Source organism: Papio anubis, chromosome 1 (genome assembly GCF_008728515.1).
Source record: "Papio anubis isolate 15944 chromosome 1, Panubis1.0, whole genome shotgun sequence".
Classification (NCBI taxonomy): domain Eukaryota; kingdom Metazoa; phylum Chordata; class Mammalia; order Primates; family Cercopithecidae; genus Papio; species Papio anubis.
The window spans coordinates 114282699-114304748 of record NC_044976.1 but is presented as its reverse complement, the minus strand read 5'-3'; the positions used below and the strand labels follow the sequence as shown (position 1 = coordinate 114304748).

The window sequence follows — 22050 nt, the reverse complement described above, 5'->3', positions numbered from 1 at the left end:
TTTGTTAAAACCTAAGACACACACACATTAGCCTAGACCTACACAGAGTCAGGATCAATACCACTGTCTCTACCTCCACATCTTGTCCCAGTGGAAGGTCTTCAGGAAAACAACATCTGAAGACATGGAACCCTCATGGTGCCTCATCTCCTATCACACCATGCCTTCTTCTGGACTGTCTCCCGAAGAATCTGCCTGAGGCTGGTTTACAGTTAACTTTTTTTTTTTTTATAGGTAGGAGGAGTACACTCTAAAATAACAGTTAAAAACATAGCATAGGAAATACTAGGCGATAGGAATTTTTCAGCTCCATTATGCTCTTATGGGCCCAGTGTTGCATATGCTGTCATTGACAGAAACATCGTTATGTGGTGCATGACTGTATATCCAAAGCTATGAATGCAAGGCGGACTGTGAGGAATGCTGTATTAGCCATAGTGGAAATGAAGTTCATGAGAGCACAAAGAATGGAGATGTGAATTCCACCTAGGAGAATCAGGAAAAGGTTGTTAATGTGATACTTGAGCAGGTAGTAAAGGCTGCTAAGGAGTTAATGAAAACAGAAGTCAGGAAAAGAAATTATTTGGTAAAAGCAATAGCCTGATCAGAGTCAGGAAAGTAAAGAATATATCTTTACATAACTGGGAAGAATTATATGGCTAGCTCAGCTTTTCCCTAACTTCAGTCATCTGAGTACCCCTTGCAAGTTTTCACATGCCCATTTTCTGTCTGCTACTATTTACTCAATAGTCATCTTTAAAATCAATTCAAATGTTTTAATTTCAGTAAATTAACATAAAATAGAATTTCATATCAATACAGACATCACTTGGCAGGTGAAACTACAAAAATATGCACAATGTTAGAACGTCAAGTGTTAGCTAGTATGTTTTTATTTAAGGTGGGCCACAGGAGATATTTTCAGGCTAGATTTAGGAGAGGGGTGAAAGTGAAGGAGCAGCTGTTTTTGCATTTTATGCCCAGGCTGGGGCAGGTGCCTTCGTGCCTCACACAGCTTACCACTTATGTGCTCGTCCACCTCATTGGCGTGGCACAGTCACGAAGCTGCAACCGCTCCACCTTCCCGTGGATCCTCCTTCAGCTGCTCTGACTCCTTGCCCAGGTACATGTTTAATTCTATGAGGAAAGGCAGCCACTTCATCAAGGTTGGAGGCAGGGAGAATGACACAGATTCCAGTCACTTCTGATGGGCTCCAGATCATATCTTCCTTTCTTGACCGCCTGCCCTGCAGACTTCAAGCTCCAACATCACACACAAAGACAACAGCCTTACAGAGACTGCTGTACCAGCTCCCGCAACAGTATACAGTCAAATCTCCATAATGAATGATGCATCGATTATACATATATAACCCTACATAAACACACATACACACACATGCACACACACACACATCTCCATCCTAGGGATCCTGCTTCTCCAATAGAACTATGACTGACACAACATTAAACAAAATATGGCAAAATATCTGCATTTATTAAATCTGGAAGTAAGTACATGTGTGTTTGTGCTATTACTCTGTATTTTTCCATCAGAAATGTCTCATAATTTTAAAAGAAGTTTTAAAAGAAAATGAATAAATATAATAAAACAGAATAATGTTAAGTTCCAACTAGATAATGTTTGAAGCTCCTCTAATTCTTTCATTCTAGCTCATTCCCTTTGTTAAAACAGAAATATATGGAAATGTTTTTAGAAGTGCTAACAGCAAATGAGACTTTCTCCTTAGATAAACAGGACTAAAGAAGGCTTGAGAAGGGCATAACTCTCTCACTTTATTAATAGTTAATGGTATTTAATACAATTTCCATATATCTACCATGCAGGGTATTCTGCAGAGAATGCAGAAAGAGAGGATTAGAAATAACTGATGGATTACACAGAATCAAAAATAAAAGTGAAAAGATATCCCTAGAAAGAGGGCAGAAACATGTCTTCCTCTTGGACATGTTCCCTAACAGAGAAGGTATTTAAGATAGGTGAGGATGAAAAAAAATTTTGAAGTAAAAGGAAACGATGTTTAGAAAATTTACACCAACTAACCTCTATTTTATCCATGAAGTTGGGACAAAAAGTATCTAGGTAGAACTAGACGAATGGAGTCAGGAGAAGTCTGGTCTTGAGAAGAGGGATAAACAATCACCTGGCAAGAAGTAAAGGTCAGAACAGAAGAAAGAACTAATACCATGGGCTGTGTGGGTTTGTGAACTTGAAAAAGAGGAAGCATAACATATGCAACACAAGAGAACGGAATAGCAAATTACAGTATGGCCATATATTGAAATACCATGTTACGGCCACTAAAAAATACGTAGCTATTCCTTTATGTGCATAACAAGGCATTCACAACATTGCTGAGAGACAAAAATCCACTTACAATACACATTTCTGCAAAAAAGATGGATATACAGTATTTATATAATAAAGAGTCTGGAAGGCTATACACCAAAATGTGAGCATGCTTTACTTTAGGGTGGTAGAATCACTAGTGATTTGTATTAATTTCTATATTTTCTCTTTATTCTACAATCACCATATGCCATTTGTTGAGTACTGTATTGTGTCCGATGAAGGCAGATATCAGTTCCTATGAGTGTTTGGTCAAAGAAGTCAGAGAGGAGAGTCCTGAGCTGTGAGCATCTTCGGATTTGGGAGTCTTTTTCTTCTAAGGCAACTTCTACCTGTGGTGATGAACTAAGCCAGTATTCTGAAACCTAGGGTCAACACTGCCACAAGGCCAATTAATTGCCGGGCATTGGGAAACTCTGAGAAATCCTAAACTTGCAAAACAAATTAAACTTTCGTGATCCAGTCATTTCCAAGCGCACAGTAGAGACTGAGGGGTCATTCGCCTAATAACAATTGCCTAATAATGCCATCTTGCAGCAGAGTAGCACAGCATTCAAGCCTAGTGTTTTTTCTGCCATATTCACATTGCCCGTCTTCGTGACTTTAATGACTTTTTTTGTGCTATCTTGGGAAATAATACCTTCACTGTCAAGGCACAAGTCAAACAGCCATGGATGGCCTTGGAAAGCATTCGGCAGGGGGGTTGGGTGCTGCAGAGGCATCAGGCTAGTTGCTTCCCATGGAATGTCCTAATTCTTGAGACATCCAGGCCCAAAGGAGCTCCTTAACCCTTTTGGAGGCCTCCTGTATCTCTACAACCTCCCTGGATGAAAATCTCTGACAGATCAGCAAGTTTATCTGCTTTACACTAGGGGGCAGTGTCTGTCTATGGACAACAACAGTTTTCCTGAGGGTGTGGGGGCCAGTGTGGCTTTGGTTTCTTTGACCAAACTACTGTGTGTGTCTCTTTGCCCAACCCACCTAAACTGGTGAAAGTCATAAGTTCCCAGATCACCATAAACCCTCAGGAGACCCAACCTCCTGGCCACTGTGTGAGGGCTGATAGAAATAAAATTTGACAGTAGGAGCAGCATAAAACTTGCTCAAACTGGCAGAGAGCCCTGGTAAATGGCCACATGTTTTGGAGTCATGAGAGGGTCTTACTAAGACCATAGGTTCTCACCATGGCTGAAACCTCAGTGATGGTGAGAACACCCTGGGGATGACAGCTGGTCTTTATAACTGAACAAGGGCTTCACTAATGCTTACGGTGTGAACTTCATCACTTGCTTATGCCAGGGAGGTTAGAAGAACCAGCTATGATCTCAGTCATATCTCACCAAACCTAAGAATTTCTCGTGGAGGGAGGGACATGGTGCCACGTATAAGCAGACAGGGGAGATAAGTTGTGATAGCATTCTACACGAAGTTTAACAAAACAGGCTGAATAAAACTCACTCTACCCCACCCTCCTGTGCTTAAAGGACCACAATTCACAGCCATAATTGATCAAAGGAATATTGATTTTAAAAAAAGAATGAACCGTTATTCTCATACAGCAAACTATAGTATTCTCTCCTAGATATGCATATCTTCTTCCCTTTACCATCTTTTCACTTAAAAATATTTAATATGGAAAAGCAAAAACCAAGATTCATGAAACTACTATCACAATCAACAAATGATAACAGATGCAGTCTCCTTTGTACCCTCCCCTAAGCCCACCCCTTCCCTTCCTTCCCAAGAGGCAACCAATCTCATGAATTGGGTGTGGATCTTTCTACTCTGTGTTCTTATATTTCTACACTGTTTATATATATTTATGAAACAAATATAGTATTGGTTTGTGTGTTTTTAAAATTTGTATTAAGAATATGTGTCACATGGTATGTACTGTTCTGCTTTTTTTCACTTAACATTGTGTTTTAGAAATTCCTCCATACAGTCGTATACAGATCTAGTTCATTTATTTCAGATGTTGTATTCTATTAGATTTATACCACATCTTATCCAGTCCTGTTTTGAAAGTCAGGTGGTTCTAACTTTTGTTACAATAGACAGTGTTGCAGTAAACATCTTACACATATCTCCCTATGCACATGCTCAAGGGACGATGTAGGATATGTACCTACGAGTTCAATGCTAGGTTTTAATTCTACTAGATGGTGCCAACTTGTTCTCTAAATGGGGTATAGTTTCTATTTCTCATTTCATCACACTCGTACTGTTAGATTGTTTAATGTTTGCTAATATGGTAAGTGTGAAATGGCATTTCACAGCCATTTTAATATGCCTGTCCCAGATGACCACTGAACTTAAAACATCTTTTCGTGTGTTAACCATTACAGTTTCCTCTTCTGCAATCATTCCACTTTCTAAAATGCCGTGAAAAGCTATTTATTGCATGGATAATGTTAATGTACTGGTCATTCCAGGATCTAAAAAATAAGATTATTAAGAGTTTATATAAAAATAATGCATTCTTGAACACCAGAATCTAACATGAGATTCATAGCACAGTATCACAATGTTGCTGGCAAATGCTTGTTATAGATTACATGTTCCTGATAGTAAATGGGGGTTTTAAATTCTGCACAAATTATACTACAATGTATGATTCATGAGTTTGAGGAAAATGACAAAGCAGGAGCCTCTGGCTTAGAACAAAGAAGTAAGGTCCATTTTCATTTCACGTCTAAAGAAATCAAGAAACAATGAATTGTATTTCAACCTTCCTCCTCCAGAGAGCCTAGACAACAAGCAAACACATACACAAACACAAAATAGTGATGATGGCAGCAACTCGGAATGACCATCAGAAGAGAAACAGTAATACACTAAATAGAATTATTCCTATTTAAATATCACGGCTAGCTCTGATCCTAGGAACAGCAAGTACATTTTGATGGTAAGAATGTTTCTAACTGTAAAGCTTATTGCTTATTCATTAATCAACCATTTTTACATAGGCAATCTTTTTCCCTTCACTTTTTGTTTACGTACATTAATACCACATATCACCATTTTCAGGGCATTTGCATCTTATGCTGAGGAAAAATCTGCAAAATCGGCATCTGTTCTTTAGTTATCTCCTAGTTGAATGCTATTGAGATTCCAAAAGTTGTGTTTGCGAGGAGTATGAAGGCAAGTCTCCTAGCCAAAGGAAACTGGATAGTGAGGTAACTTTTAATGATGTACATGATGGTACCAATAATTCAAGAAAACAGTTAACCAAAAACCCTTTAGAATTGGCATTGCTATGTGGTTTTGTCCTCCTAGTTTGAACATGGATGTGTTTGGAGTAAACGGAAAATCATTTTTAAAAATAATAATAATGGTCCCAGAAGAAGGAAAATGTTAAAAGGCCTGTAAAGTTTCCACCTCTGTCCTTCTGGTTTTGTGCCTCTCAACTGGCGTTAATCATTACCAAATAGCAGATAGGGAGAAGGCTCCCACTGGAGCAGAGGCTCCCTCTCTCTGGTCTTCTTGCTGTGTTGTTGGTCTGCCCCTTGCTTGGGCAATGGTACAAAAACTCCTTTGATTTTAAAAGCAGACAAACCCCCTTTCATTTAAGGTAACTGTGTAAAAAGGGCTTCTTACTCTGCTGGGGGAAGCAAAATCTCACCCCCAAGAATGATGAAATCACCTGTGATACAACTGAGCAATGGGACTCCACAGTACTCCTACCCCACAGACCAGCTGCCCTAACCCAAAACATCTCCAACAACAGACCTGGTAGAGAGGTCTTTAGGGATATCCACTCTCATACCCAGGATAGCCCTGGGTGGCTCTACAACCACCTGGATCGTGTATCTCAATGGGGTAACTGAGTCCTTAAAAACATGTAGCATGTGAAGGATTCACTTTTGCCTAGGCTGGCATCTCCTCCACCGGTATAGGCACAGCTACAGGGCATCTCCCCACCCACAGCTACAAGATAAACAACCAGTCACTCATCCCCAACACTCTGAGACCTGGTCCTTGTACAGCAAATACTGAACATAAATCAGCCAAGGTCTAGTGAACGGTCATGGACATGGGTTTGGAACTTTTTGATAGCAAACTCTAACTGCGTCAACCATAAATAAGTCAAAGAAACTTAACATGTCCTAAACCCAGAACACTGGCCTTTTTAGAACCTCACTCCACTGAAGACAAACTTACTCCAAGTTAGTGGATACTTGGCTAGGCAAATAAGAAAATGATAACAGGAAGTGAAGGGTAGGGATAGAGAATTGGGGAACTGGGATTGTTCAAGAAAGGAAGTAGGTTCCTGGAATTCATGGCCGGAACAGAAAATGGGTTTTCTCAAAGAAAGTTATAAATAAAGATCAGGCATCATGGTTGCAATTCTACTTTCTCTGTATTAAATACTCTTATCTAGCTTGAACGTTTTTTCTCCCTGGGGAAAGCTTGTTTAAAGCTAGAACAACGAGCTCAAAAGAACTTCAGAATACTGCATATTCGTCAGCTGGGAACTGTTCTGCTAGACAAAGAACTGACTCCATCATTTGAACCGTTCGTTTCTGGCTGATGATGAAATCAACTGAACTTCCAAACATTTTAATCAAGAAGTCAACCCCTTCCTTCCCCCATCTTCCTGTTGAACCACTGCCATATGCAAGCTTTAAGCAACTTGTGGACTGGTGGCTATCTCCATGACCACTCTGCACTTCCTGCAGAATAACTATCATCACATGTTAACTAAATTACTTAACTGTCTGCCTGCCCCACCCGCAGCCACTGGAATGCAAGCTCCGGAAGGCAGTGAATGATTTGTCCACCATGGCATCCCTATGTTCAGCACATCCTAGCCCGTATTAAACGTGTTGACTGAAGGAAAGAGTAAAATGGCTGGCTCACAGCAAATACTAAGAAAGGATTTGTGAGTGAAATGCCTTTGGCATATTGAGAGAAGCGGACTAATGTCAAATGAGCCATTTAAGTTGGTGAAGGACTAACCTTTGCCTGGCGCAGTTAATCTGTAGTGACCTTTCGCATATGGAATCGATATTTTCAGGCTGGGGTGTACAAGCAGGTTCTCAGAATTCTTTATAATGAAGAAGTGATTCCATTTGATAACCACACATGGTAGATGGCACTATTCGGCTTACAGGAGTCTCAGCCCAAGGCTGGCGCAGGGCCGAACGAGCCAGCAGAACTTAAATCAGAGGGAAATAAATTCTAGGCTTTGAAAGCCCCTGGAAGAGTAAGTCCCCTCAAGCCCAGGAAAAGAGGAAGAGGATACCCAGCGCAGAGGGAGGCGATCCTAGACACAACCTTTTGTCTGCAGGTTATCAAGACTGTGTCCTAGATTCCAAGGTGACAGTGCCACAGGTAGGGTAACAATTCCCTTCATATTTGCAGCATGTTACAGGCAACAGCGTAGGGCAGGTAACACAATTTTGCATCCCTCTTTAACCAGCATAGCAGCTGAGGAACCTCCCCCAACACGCTCCTTCCAGCACTCAAGGCGGCAGGGTGGAGGGCCCGGCTGAACCCAAGAGACTCTGAGGCCGGCCGGCGACCTTGACGCTGCGGGCCGGGCCCAGGCCACCGCGCGGCGCCTCGCCCCTGCCCCACCCCGAAGCTCGCCACACCTCGGTGTTTGCAGAGCCTCGGCTTCGGCCCCGGCGGTCCGGGAGCGGACGCCTAGCCCTGGGCCGGGCGGCCCTGAAGAGGGAAGTGCGGCTGCGGGGCCGCGGGGACTTACCTGCAGCAGCACGGCCAGCAGGAAGCACAAGTACATCTGGTAGATGCCCATCTCCCCCACCGCCTGGAACGCCTCCTCCACCTCCATGGCGGGCCGCGCGCAGGAACCCCGCCACCCCGCCGCCCGCTCAGGCGCGGCCCTCCCGCCCGGCGCGGCAACCCCTGGGCGCCCGGCACCGGCTCTGACCCGCCGGGGCGGGGATGGGAGCGCGGGCGGCGGGGCCGGGGCGGGCCGGGGCGGGGCGCCTGCGCGGGTGGCGGGGCTGTCAGGCTCCAGCGGTGGACGCGGGGCGGGGAGCGGAGCCGGGCGACGCGGGGCGAGGGGCGAGAAGGGCGTTCGAGATCCGGGGCTGGATGCCCTGGACCCGGGCCTCTGGACTTCCTGTTTAAAAAAAAAAAAATGGTGTTTTGGTGTGTGTTTTGTTTTGAGAGGGATCGCTGTATTCCCTCTAAAGTGAGGAAAGAGGAAGTGGGCCGGGCTGAGGGCCTGAGAAGAAACGCCCGGACCGCGTCCGCGTGTGACTCAGGGCTCTGCCTACAGGGGACCCCGCAGCTGGCCGGCGGCCTTGCGGCTCTCAGCTATGCCTGTCCTTTTGCCCAAACCAGTTTAATGCAGGGGCTCGGGGAACCCTAGAGCCTTCAGGGAAAAGTGCTGTCTGTGCAGCATTTCTTTCCAGTCCTACTCTGTGCTAGCCATGGGTTAAGTACACTGGTAGGTAAGCAAATTCTTGTAAAACCGCCGGATACATTTGCTTATAGAAGTACGCACGAGGTACAAAGGAAGTGCAAAAGACGAAGGATTAATCTGTGGGGCAGCAGGTGATGCCTGCCAAGGTACTTAAAGGATAAATGGCAGTTTGTCAGGTGGAAGTTAAAAAAAAAAAAAAAGGGTGGCAGGGCCAAGGGACGCTGGTGTCCCCTCATGGGGGACGCGTTAGTCCCCTCATGCCCACACTCCCTAACCTCATTTTCTTTTTTGTTTATTATGTGTTGTCTTTTTTAACAGCTGCATAGTATTCCATTGTCTAGACCATGACTCCTAGTTTCACATTGAATAGAAATGGCGACCAACTAATGTCCTTGACCTGCCAGCATCCTTCTTATGCTTCCAAAAATTTCCGTTAATTGTGATGTCTGTTGCAGCGTATTGGTAGCTAGGCTTTACTGGTCAACTGCTTTCTTATTTTAGCAATTAAATGAATGCTCACTGTAACTGAATTTATCAGTGGGTTGGAAACTGTAAACTATAAACTCTAAGATTTTTTTCTCAAGGAAACGTTTTCTGTGTAGGTACTACTAATAGTTAAAAAGTTTCCTTCTTTGGCTGTTTCCTACGAATCTTCATTGTTAATAAATCCTGAAGTTTGACAAGTGCTTTTTGCATTTATTGACATGATCCTATTGTTTTTCTTCTTGAATCTGATAATCGGGTACATTATGGTAATAGTTTTTTTGGTATTCAACTTTACTGGAATAAATCCTATTAATACTTGCTCATGATATTGCTATTTATTGCCAAATTTAATTTGCTAGTGTTTTGTCTAGGGACTTTACATCTGTGACTAGCGAAGTAGGCCTATAATTTTCTTTTCTTCCTGATGCTCATGTCTGGATTTGGCAGTAAGATTTTATAGCGCTTTCATAACATGAGTGTGAGTGTTTGGTAAAACTCTCCAGCAATCATCTAGACTTAGCTTGTTTTGCAGGGGGAGCCTGTTTATTACAGATGTATAGATATGGGTCAAGATAGATGTGTATAACTAGATATATTTGTATGGCTTTGCATTGCTTCTTGAACCGCTTTTTTTCTAGAAATTATTCTTTTTTATCTAGTTTAGAAATTGTTTTTGGAATAAACTTGTTCACATTGTTCTCTTGGAGTTTTTAAAAATAAGGGTCTAACTGTGTTTAGGTCCCATTTTTCATTCTGAATAGTGTTCATCTTTATTGTTCCAATCTTACCAGTCTTGCCAGAGGTTTGTCTACTGTATTATTTTTTTAAAGAATTAGTTTTGTGAATTTTTTTATTTCTTTTTTGTTTCATAGATTATATGAATTCTTTCCTTTTTTTTTTTTTACTTTTGTTACTCTGTAATTCTTTCACTAGCCACATGACTTGAAAGTGTAGCTTCTTTGCTTCTAATGTTTCTTTTTTTAAGAATAATTATATGGGGCTGGGTGCAGTGGCTCAAGCCTGTAATCCTACCACTTTGGGAGGCCAAGACAGGTGGATCACCTGAGGTTAGGAGTTCAAGTCCAGCCTGGCAAACATGGTGAAACTCCATCTCTATTAAAAATACAAAAATTAGCGGGACGTGGTGGCACAGGCCTATAGTCCCAGCTACTTAGGAGACTGAGGCAGGAGAATCGCTTGAACCTGGGAGGCGGAGGTTGCAGTGAGCCGAGATTGTGCCATTGCACTCCAGCCTGGGCAACAGAGTAAGACTCCATCTCAAAAATAAATAAATAAATAAAATAATTATATTTAAGGCTGTACTTACCTTTCTATAGGATTTTGCTCCATCCGACAAGTTTTGTCATGTGGTACTTTTGTCTTTACTTTTAAATATTTCATGACATTGTAATTTCCTCTTTAACCAATGAGCTATTTTTAGTGCATTTTTTGTTTCCAATTAAAGGTTGCTATTTTTTTTTTTTTACCATCTTTTTAGTGTTGTTTGTAATTTATATGCTTTGTAGACAGAGATTATATTAAATCTTGGAAATTGTTGTAATTTTCGTGTGATCTAGTATGTGATTTTTCTTTTTTCTTTCTTTTTTTTTTTTTTGACAGTGTCTTTCTCTGTTGCCCAGGCTGGAGTGCAGTGACTTGATCACATCTCACTGAAGCCTTAACCTCCCCTGCTCAGATGATCCTTCCACCTCAGCCTCCCAGGTAGATAGAACTATAGGCACACACCACCAAGGCTAATTTTTACTTTTTGTAGAGATGGGTTTTTGCCATATTGCCCAAGTTGATCTCAAACTCCTGACCTCAAGTGATCTACCCACCTCAGCCTCTCAGGGTGCTGGGATTACAGGTGTAACTCACCATGCCCAGCCCTGGCCCTTTTTTTTTTTTTTAAATGTTTCACACGTGTTGAAAATAACGTATATTCTCCACTTGTTGTGTGCAAGGTTCTCTATTAATCAAACTTGTTGATCTAATTTTATTCAAGTAGTTATATTATTACTTAATTTTTCTCTGCTGAATATATCAATTTTTAATAAATATATCAAAATTTTCCACAATTAATATCATTTTTGAGTGTATGAAGTTCTCTGTCTCTGCGTGCTCATAAAGGTACTAATTGAATCTTTTTTTATCATGATGAAATAGCTCTTTTTAGTGCTTTTGGCCTTTTTTATTTTGTCTCATATCAATATTGTTGCATCACCTTTTCTATTGTTTGTATTTTCCTTGTAATCTTTTTATTCTTATATCATCTTTTTACGTTCATCCTTTAAGTTTCTCACTGCTTAAGGCATGTGTCTTAGCCTATTTTGGCTCCTATAACAAAATACCTTAGATTGGGTAATTCATAAACAATAGAAATTTATTGCTCACATTTCTGGAGGCTGGGCAGTCTAAAATCAAGGCACCAGTAGATTTGGTATCTAATGAAGGACTGCTCTCTGCTTCAAAGATGTCACCTTCTTGTCACATCCTTACAGCAGGAGGACAAGAGAGCTCTCCGGAGTCTTTTATGAGGGCACTAATCCCATTCATGAGGATGGAGCCCTCATGATTTAATCACTTCTCAAGGACCCTACCTCTTAATACTATCACATTTGGTATTAGGTTCCAACAGTAATTTAGGAGGACACTGCTGTCATTTGAATGTTTCCCCGCCAAAATTCAGATGCTCTCAATGCAAGAGTATTGGGAGGTGTGTAGTGACCCTCACCAGTGAGAACTGAAGTGGGAACTGCTCCTAGAAAAGCAACCAGGCAGGGTTGTCCTGTTGGGTTTTAGACTTACTGAGGACCTGTTACCCCTTTCTTCTTTCTTATTTCTCCCTTTTGGAATAGCAGTGTCTATCCTATGCCTGTACACTATTGTGTTTTGGAAGCACATAACTTGTTTGATTTCAAAGGTTTACAGCTGGGGAGGAATTTGTCTCAGGATGAACCATGCATTGGTTCCCATATCTCTTAACTTTATACTTTATAAAGTTGGTGCTGGAATGAGTTCAGATTTTGGGGGCTATTGACATGAAATATTTTTATGCGACATACATTTGGGTGAGGCGGCAGGGGCAGAATGCTATCGTTTGAATATGTTCCTCTCCAGAATTCAGATGTTTCCAATGCAACAGTATTGGGAAGTGTGGCCTTTGGGAAGTAAATTACTCATGAGGGTTCTGCCCTCATAAATGGGATTAGGTGCCTGTATAAAATGGCATGACAAGGGAATTTGTCCCGTTTGCCCTTCCACCTTCTGCCATGTGAGGATATAATATTCCTCCTCTTTGGACAGTGCAGCCCCCACCAGACAAAAAACCTGCTAGCACCTTAGTCTTAGGCTTCCCAGCCTCTAGAACTGTGATAAATAAATTTATTTTCTTTGTAAATTACCAAGTCAGTGATACTCGGTCAGAGTAGCACAAACAGACTAAGACAGACACTAACATTCAGACCATGGCAGCATGTTTATGAAAGGAGGACTCTTTTTTCCATCCAATTTGATAGTGTCTGTCTTTTATTTTATTTTTATTTTTATTTTTTATTTATTTATTGTTTTGAGACGGAGTGTCACTCTGTCACCAGGCTGAAGTGCAGTGGCATGATCTCGGCTTACTGCAACCTCCGACTCCCTGGTTCAAGCAATTCTCCTGCCTCAACCTCCTGAGTAGCTGGGATTACAGGCACATGCCACCACGCTCAGCTAATTTTTGTGTTTTTAATAAAGACGGGGTTTCACCATGTTGGCCAGGATGGTCTTGATCTCCTGACCTTATGATCCACCTGCCTTGGCCTCCCAAAGCACTGGGATTACAAGTACGAGCCACTGCACCTGGCCATCTCTGTCTTTTAATAGATGAGTTAAATCCATTTATATTTATTGGGAGCGTTATATCAGAAATTCTTTCTACCAACTTATTTTGTTTTCTGTTTATCATCTTCTTTTTCCTTTCTGGCCATCTGTTAGATTGTTAAAGTTATTTTTATACTGCCTCTCTCTCTTTTGCTCTTTTTAAGAGCTACAGATTATTATTATTTTGATAGTTATTCCTACATTTTTAACATCCACAGAACTATGCACTTTTCCAGTGTTTGTAATTATCTAATATATCTCTCTCCTTTTCAAACTGGATAAAAACCTACACAAGATTCCAAGGGTACTACTGTATCTGAGAAAACTTAGAAGGACCTAAAGATGTCGTGTTCTGGAAAACTTTGTTGACCCAAGAAGAGACGATCATGAAGCCAAAAACACTGACGTAGAAGATTCCTGTGAAGTTTTACTTTCATTGTTAAGAAAAATTATCCTAAACTTGGAAATAATAACAAAGCAAGAAGAGGTGGGTGTGGGTTTTTTGTTTATTTGTTTGTTTGTTTGTTTGTTTTCTTGAGATGGAGCCTCACTCTGTCACCCAGGCTGGAGTGCAGTGGTGCGATCTCAGCTCACTGCAACCTCCGCCTCCCAGGTTCAAGCAATTCTCATGCCTCAACCTCCCAAGTAGCTGGGATTACAGGCACCCACCACCATGCCTGGCTAATTTTTTATTTTTAGTAGAGACCATGTTGACCAGGCTGGTCTCGAACTCCTGACCTCAGGTGATCTACCTGCCTCGGCCTCCCAAAGTGCTGGGATTACAGGCATGAGCCACTGTGCCCAGCCGTGGGTGTGTTTTTTAATGTAGTAATGGAGCATTGTTTAACCAGTTGGCCCCAGGATTATTTAATTCTATAGGAGAATGTTCCTGCATTTGACTTTACTATTTACTATATTAATAAGAGCTCAGGCACTGTGCAGTGAGTTGTCAACTTATAGATTTTTTTAGTATGTGGTAGAGATGTAAGTGATTATGTTCAGTAAGAAGGATAATCTATGATTTCATTACCCTGTAGGACATTAACGGGTTTTGTATCTAATCTAGCAATCCTACTCTAGCATTCTTTTTTGTGTGTAAATAATAATTTCTTCAAATGCTCTTAGAACCAGCTTATCCTGCTGGTTCCCTCATCAATTATTGAATGGAATAAAAGCTTTGACATAGATTCATTCTATATTGGTAAGAGAGTCATGTTTTTAACTTTTGAGGATTTTTTTTTTGACACCATGATGTGTTTGAGTGAAAAATATATATAAATTAATATTTTATATGACATACAATTAATAAATTGTTAATTAGATGTTAGATTAGTTCATCTTACTCCCTGAAAGTATATATTTTAAGTGCATCAAAAACTCTTCTATATATTCAGTGTTTATTTACCTTGTATTGGGATCTACATGCCAGAAGTAATTGATGATTGTGAGAACAGAAAGTACAATCTGGGGAGTGTCTGAAATGATGTCGGATGCATTGACAGAGACCAGGAAGGGGCTGGAACTTTTTCCTACAGGTGATGGGAACCACTAAAGTGTTTTAACTTGGAGTGATGTGAGTTTTAAAAGATGATTTGACAGCAGTGGAAAATGCATATAACACCAGTTAAGACATTATTGTAATGGCCCAAACAGGACCCAATGAGGGCTTAAAACAGAACAATGATAACAGGAATGGAAAAGTGAAGTCAAATTTAAGGTAAAAATCAGCAAAATTGACATTTTGCAGGTGCAAAAAAAGGGAGAAATCATGAACAACTCCCATGTTTAGTCACTGTAGCCATACTTGGGGAGTGGAGGTGCTATTAACTGAGACAGGGAACACAGAAGGTGGATTAGTTTGTGGTGACAGGTTCAGGAGCCTACAATAAGAACAGTGAGACTGACAGGCATTGCTCCTTTAAATGGTCATTGCCCCTTTAAGATTCTGCCCTTCCCCCTTAACCCACCCAGGCCCCTGCTGGATTTCCTTGCCCTAATTTACAGACAGCACCAAAGCTTCTGAGCATGCGCCCAAGGAAGAGCTGGACTAATTAAAGCTCTCCTGAGGTTCAAGGTATTGCATCTGTGCCTCTTAGCAAAGAGTTCCATTTTTGAGAGCATATTTTCTCCAGCTAACCATTTTTTCTCATTTTTCTTTTTAAATCTTTTTCTTCCATAACTTTATAGTATCTGTATCTTTTTTTTTTTTTTTTTTGTATCACTGAAGAAGAATGAACATCTGGGGTTTTTTTTTAATAATAATAAATTAAAATAATGTTTGCAATATAGCATCTATCAAAGATACTGTTTGATCCATGAGAGAAAAAAAGATTAACTTAATTTGATCAGTTACATAAATCTTGGGAGCAAATATAATCAATCATGATCATGTTCTTTTTTTTTAATTACAAAACCTGTGCACCTTACTACTGTGTCATGTCTGTTGTTTCATTGGTAATTTGGTGTCCCAGATGGCTACTGAAATTTCGTGTGTAAGATAATAGACTTTCTAGATGTCACATATTGTTAGAAATCCTTGGAAATCAGTGTTCTATCCCAGCCTAAATGCACTGCCTTTTTTAAAAAAAAAAAACCTGAAGAACATTCCTCCCTCTTCATAAGCCTTCTTTCATGCTGAGATAACACTTTACAGTTAGAATGTCACAGCACCATACCTTAATAAAGATAGCTAAAGTACACATACCTCTGTCAACATTAAGTTGATATAAACATAGCAAATATGATGAGAAGAAACAAATCACTAGGGAGTCAGGAGATTTTGTGGGTAGATGCCTGGGGAGAAAGAGCAAAAGACAAAGGGAAGAGAAGCAAAAAGAAAGTGGAGTTAGCAGTGAGGTGAACGTCATCTGGTCTTCCAAACCAACAATGGTCATTCAAAAAGATTGTTAAGTGGGTGAAAAACATATTAAAATAGATCTACATTTAATATGGAGAAATTGGCCATTTCCAGGTCTCAAACCTTAGCAATAAAACAAAAGAGTATAAATAGAGTTAGGTATAAAATTTAGGAGGTTAAGGTAGAGAGATATGAAATATAAGGAAAATTAACCATTAATTATATTTGAATTTAGATACTGCTTGCTAAGAGTCCAATTTTACATGTTTTCCAAGAGGCACTAAGCTTAGATAATAGTGCATTCATTTAATTCAGCAGATTCGTTTCTGAGTGCCCATATGTAATGAAAACGTCAGTGTTGTTACTGTTTTTGTTGCTGTTACCGATGCTATTTCTTACACGGGAGAGTTATATAACTAGGGAATACTGAGTGACATGATGAATTTGCTATATTCATGGAGTCAATAAATAGAGTGATTCAGTAGAATGGATGAAAAACTTGGCCTATGCAGGGACAAATGCCTCACAGTTTCCCAGGATTAAAATATAGATGCTCATTGGAACTTCCAGAACCACTTCTATTTGTTGAGTATTGCACAAGGATGACAATGACCTATATCAAAAATCTCAAAGCCAACTGGGCTTTTTAAATTAAAACCAGCAATTTACATTGCTTTTATTTTTTTCCATTTTTATTTATTCTTATTTCTGGGTTTTTTTTTCCATAAGTTATTCGGGTACAGGTGATATTTGGTTACGTAAGTTCTTTAGTCGTATTTTGTGAGATTTTGGTGCACCCATCACCCAAGCAGTATACATTGCACCCCATTTGTAGTCTTCTATCCCTCGACCCCCTCCCACTCTTTTACCCCAAGTCCCCAGAGTCCATTGTATCATTTTTATGCCTTTGCGTCCTCATAGCTTAGCTCCCACATATCAGTGAGAACATACGATGTTTGGTTTTCCATTCCTGAGTTACTTCACTTAGAATAATAGTCTCCAATCTCATCCAGGTTGCTGCAAATGCAGTTAATTCATTTCTTTTTATGGCTCAGTAGTATTACATCATATATATATACACCACAGTTTCTTTATTCACTCATTGATTGATGGGCATTTGCGCTGGTTCCATGATTTTGCAATTGTGCTGCTATAAACCTGAGGGTGCAAATATCTTTTTCATGTAATGACTCCTTTTCCACTGGGTAGATTCCCAGTAGTGGTATTGCTGGATCAAATGGTAGTTCTACTTTTAGCTCTTTAAGGAGTCTCCACACTGGTTTTCCATATGTAGGTGGGGATGTACAGCAATGTAGAAGTGTTCCCTACACCAACATCTACTGTTTTTTGATTTTTTGATTATGGCTATTCTTGCAAGAGTAAGGTGGTATCACATTGCGGTCTTGATGTGCATTTCCCTGATCATTAGTGATGTTGAACATTTTTTTTTTCTTTTTTTCTTTTTTTTCTTGAGACGGAGTCTTGCTCTGTTGCTCTGTTGCCCAGACTGGAGTGCGGTGGCATAATCTCAGCTCACTGCAAGGTCTGCCTCCCGGGTTCACCCCATTCTCCTGCCTCAGCCTCCGTAGTAGCTGGGACTACAGGTGCCCACCAACACACTCAGCTAATTTTTTTGTGTTTTTAGTAGAGATGGGGTTTCACCATGTTAGCCAGGATGGTCTCGATCTCCTGACCTCATGATCCACCCGCCTCAGCCTCCCAAAGTGCTGGGGAGCATTTTTTCATGTTTATTGGCCATTTGTATATCTTCTTTTGAGAATTGTCTATTCATGTCCTTAGCCCACTTTTTGATGGGATTGTTTGCTTTTTCCTACTGATTCGTTTGAGTTCATTGTAGATTCTGGATATTAGTCCTTTGTCAGATGTACAGATTGTGAAGATTTTCTCCCACTTTGTGGATTGTCTGTTTACTCTGCTGACTATTCCTTTTGCTGTGCAAAAGATCCTTAGTTTAATTAAGTTTCAGCTATTTATCTTTGTTTTTATTGCATTTGCTTTTGGATTCTTGGTCATGAAATCCTTGCCTAAGCTACTGTCTAGAAGGGTTTTTCCAGTATTGTCTTCTAGAATTTTTATAGTTTCAGGTATTAGATTTAAGTCCTTAATCCATCTTGAGTTGATTTTTGTATAACGTGGGAGATGAGGATCCAGTTTCATTCCCCTACATGTGGCTAGCCAATTATCCCAGCCCCATTTGTTGAAAAGGGTGTCCTTTCCCCACTTTATGTTTTTGTTTGCTTTCTTGGAGATCAGTTTGCTGTAAGTATTTGGGTTTATTTCTGGGTTCTCTCTTCTGTTCCATTGGTCTATGTACCTATTTTTATACCAGTACCATGCTGTCTTGTTGACTATGGCCCTATAGTATAGTTTGTAATCAGGTGGTGTGATGCCTCCAGATTTATTCTTTTTGCTTAGACTTGCTTTGGGTATGCGGGCTCTTTTTTGGTTCCATATGAATTTTAGAATTGTTTTTTCTAATTTTGTGAAGAATGATGGTGGTATTTTGATGGGGATTGCACTGAATGTGTAGATTGCTTTTGGCAGTATGGTCATTTTCACAATATTGATTCTACTTATCCATGAGCATGGGATGTGTTTCCAGTTGTTGTATCGTCTATGATCTCTTTCAGCAGTGTTTTGTAGTTTTCCTTGTAGAGATTTTTTGACTCCTTCGTTAGGTATATTCCTAAATATTTTAATTTTTTGGCAGCTATTGGAAAAGGGGCTGAGTTCTTGATTTGATTCTCTGCTTGGTCGCTGTTGTTGTATCGAAAAGCTACTGATTTGTGTACATTAATCTTGTATCCAGAAACTTTGCTGAATTCTTTTATCATTTCTAGGAGCTTTCTGGAGGAGTCTTTAGGGTTTTCGAGGTAAATGATCACATGGTCAACAAACACTGACAGTTTGACTTCCTCTTTACTGATTTGGATGTCCTTTATTTCCTTCTCTTGTCTGACTGCTCTGGCTAGGACTTCCAGTACTATGTTGAAGAGGAGTGGTGAAAGTGGGCATTCTTGTCTTGTTCCGGTTCTCAGAGGGAATGCTTTCAACTTTTCCCCATTCGGTATTATGTTGGCTGTGGGTTTGTTGTAGATGGCTTTTATTACATTGAGATTATGTCCCTCATATGCCAATTTTGCCAAGAGCTTTAATCATAAAGGGATGCTGGATTTTGTTAAATGCTTTTTCTGCATCTATTGAGATGATAGTGTGATTTTTGTTTTTAATTCTGTTTATGTTGTGTATCACATTTATTGACTTGCATATGTTAAACCATCACCGCATCCCTGGTATGAGACCCACTTGATTGTGGTGGATTATCTTTTTGATATGTTGTTGGATTTGCTTAGCTAGTTTTTTGTTTTTTGTTTTGTTTTGTTTTGTTTTGTTTTTGGAGTCTTGCTCTGTCGCCCAGGCCAGGAGTGCAGTGGCATCCTCTCAGCTCATTGCAAACTCCACCTCCTGGGTTCATGCCATTTCCCAGTCTCAGGCTCCAGAGTAGCTGGGACTACAGGCGCCCGCCACCACGCCCAGCTAATTTTTTGTATTTTTAGTAGAGACGGGGTTTCACCGTGTTAGCCAGGATGGATATTTTGTTAAGGATTTTAGCATCTATGTTCATCAAGGATATTGGTCTGTAGTTTTCTTTTTTAGTTTTGTCCTTTCTGGTTTTGGTATTAGGGTAATACAAGCTTCATAGAATGAATTAGGGAGGGTTCGTTCTTTCTCTGTCTTGTGGAATAGTGTCAAAAGGATTGGTACCGATTCTTCCTTGAATATCTGCTAGAATTCTGCTGTGAATCCGTCTGGTCCCAGACACTTTGTGTTGGTAACCTTTTTTTTTTTTTTTTTTTTTTTGAGACAGTTTCGCTCTTGTTGCCCAGGCTGGAGTGCAATGGTGCAAACTCAGCTCACTGCAACCTCCATCTCCCGGGTTCAAGCGATTCTCCTGCCTCAGCCTCCCAAGTAGCTGGGATTACAGGCATGCACCACCACACCCAGCTGAATTTGCATTTTTAGTAGAGATGGGGTTTCACCATGTTGGTCAGGCTGGTCACAAACAGTAATTTTTTAATTACCATATCAATCTCACTGCTTATTATTGGTCTGTTCAGAGTATCTAATTTTTCCTAATTTAAGCTAGGAGGGTTATATTTTTCCAGGAATTTATCCATCTCTTCTAGGTTTTCTAGTTTATGTGTGTGAAGGTGTTTATAGTATCCTTGAATGATCTTTTGTATTTCAGTGGTGTCCGTTATAATATCTCCTGCATCATTTCGTAATGAGGTTATTTGGATTTTCTTCTTTTCTTGGTTAATCTTGCTAACGGTCTTTCAATTTTATTTATCTTTTCAAAGAGCCAGCTTTTTGTTTCATTTACCTTTTGTATTTTTTTTTGTGTTTCAGTTTCATTTAGTTCTGGTCTGATCATGGTTTTTTTTTTGTTGTTTGTTTTGTTTTGTTTTGTTTTGTTTTTTTCTGCTGTTGGGTTTGGGTTTGGTTTGTTCTTATTTCTTTAGTTCCTTGAGGTGTGAGCTTAGAATGTCAGTTAGTGCTCTTTCAGTCTTTTTGATATAGGCATTTGGTGTTATGAACTTTCCTCTTAGCACCGCCTTTGCTGTATCCCAGAGGTTTTGATAGGTTGTGTCATTACTGTCATTCAGTTTGAAGAATTTTTTAATTTCCACGTTGATTTTGTTTTTGACCCAATGCTCATTCAGAAGCAGGTTATTTAATTTCTATGTATTTGCGTGGTTTTGAAGGTTCCTTTTGGAGTTGATTTCCCTTTTTATTCCACTGTGGTCTGAGAGAGTGCTTGATATAATTTCAATTTTCTTAAATGTTTTGAGACTCTTGTGGCCTATCGTGTGGTCTATCCTGGAGAAAGTTCCGTGAGTTGTTGAATAGAATGTGTATTCTGTGGTTGTTGGATGAAATGTTCTGTATATATCTATTAAGTCCATTCGTTCCAAGGTGTCATTTAAATCTATTGTTTCTTTGTTGATTTTCTTTCTTGATGACCTGTCAAGTGCTGTCAGTGGAGTACTGAAGTCCCACACTATTATTATGTTGCTGTCTATCTCATTTCTTAAGTCTGTTAGTAATTGTTTTATAAATTTGGTAGCTCCAGTGTTAGGCACATATATGTTTAGGATTGTGATATTTTCCTCTTGGACAAGGCCTTTTACTGTTATATAATGTCCCTCTTTGTCTCTTTTAACTGCTGTTGCTTTAAAGTTTGTTTTGTTAGATATAAGAATAGCTACCCCACTCACATTTGGTGTCTATTTGCATGAAATGCCTTTCCCCCTGCTCTTTACTTTAAGTTAATATGAGTCCTTATGTGTTAGTTTAGTCTCCTGAAGGCAGCAGGTAGTTGGCTGGTGAGTTCTTATCCATTCTGAGGTTCTGTATCTTTTACATGGAGCATTTAGGCCATTTACATTCAATGTTAGTATTGAGATGTGAGTTACTATTGCATTCATTGTGCTATTTTTTGCCTGTGTACCTTGGATTTTTTGATGTTTTTGCCTTTTAACTTGTTTTTTTGTTTTATAGGTCCTGTGTGATTTATGCTTTAAAGAGTTTCTGTTTTGATGTGTTTCCAGGATTTGTTTAAAGATTTTGAGCTTCTTTTAGCAGTTCTTGTAGTGGTGGCTTGGTAGTATCAAATTCTCTCACCAATTGTCTGAAAAAGACCGTATCTTTCCTTCATATATGATGCTTAGTTTCACTGGATACAAAATTCTTGGCTGATAATTGTTTTGTTTGAGGAGGCTGAAGATAGGGCCCCAATTCCTTCTAGCTTATAGGGTTTCTGCTGAGAAATCTGCTGTTAATCTGATAGATTTTCCTTTGTAAGTTACCTGGTGCTTCTTTCACCGCTCTTAAGATTCTTTTCTTCGTCTTAACTTTAGATAACCTGATGACAATGTGCCTAGGCAATGAGCTTTTTGTGACGAATTTCCCTGGTGTTCTTTGTGCTTCTTGTATTTGGTTGTCTAGGTCTCTAGCAAGGTGGGGGAAGTTTTCCTCGATTATTCCCCC

The 22050-nt window shown here is 39.9% G+C and overlaps 1 protein-coding gene and 1 long non-coding RNA gene across 8 annotated transcripts in view; one reads left to right on the top strand and one right to left on the bottom strand.

Annotated features, from left to right (window-relative positions):
- The window catches only part of SLC22A15 (solute carrier family 22 member 15), an 86703-nt gene extending 78231 nt beyond the window's left edge, over window positions 1–8472 (bottom strand). For 3 of the 6 annotated variants that reach the window (XR_002515673.2, XR_002515672.2, XM_021922568.2), the window contains exon 1: window positions 8085–8171. Coding sequence is in view for 3 of the 6 variants with exons in the window: in XM_021922568.2 (XP_021778260.1) it covers window positions 8085–8171 (87 nt within the window). In the remaining 3 variants the exon portion in view is untranslated. Of the gene's footprint in view, window positions 1–1020; window positions 4075–8084 lie in introns of those variants that run through there. The other 3 variants (XM_003892456.5, XM_021922565.2, XM_031652230.1) reach the window with 3 other exon arrangements.
- LOC108581082 overlaps window positions 7429–22050 on the top strand; it is a 50979-nt gene continuing 36357 nt past the window's right edge. Inside the window, exons 1-3 of one of the 2 annotated variants that reach the window (XR_004176967.1) lie at window positions 7429–8123; window positions 10878–10979; window positions 13417–13608. This is a non-coding gene — a long non-coding RNA (uncharacterized LOC108581082). The remainder of the gene's footprint in view (window positions 8124–10877; window positions 10980–13416; window positions 13609–22050) is intronic. The other variant, XR_001892893.3, reaches the window with a different exon arrangement.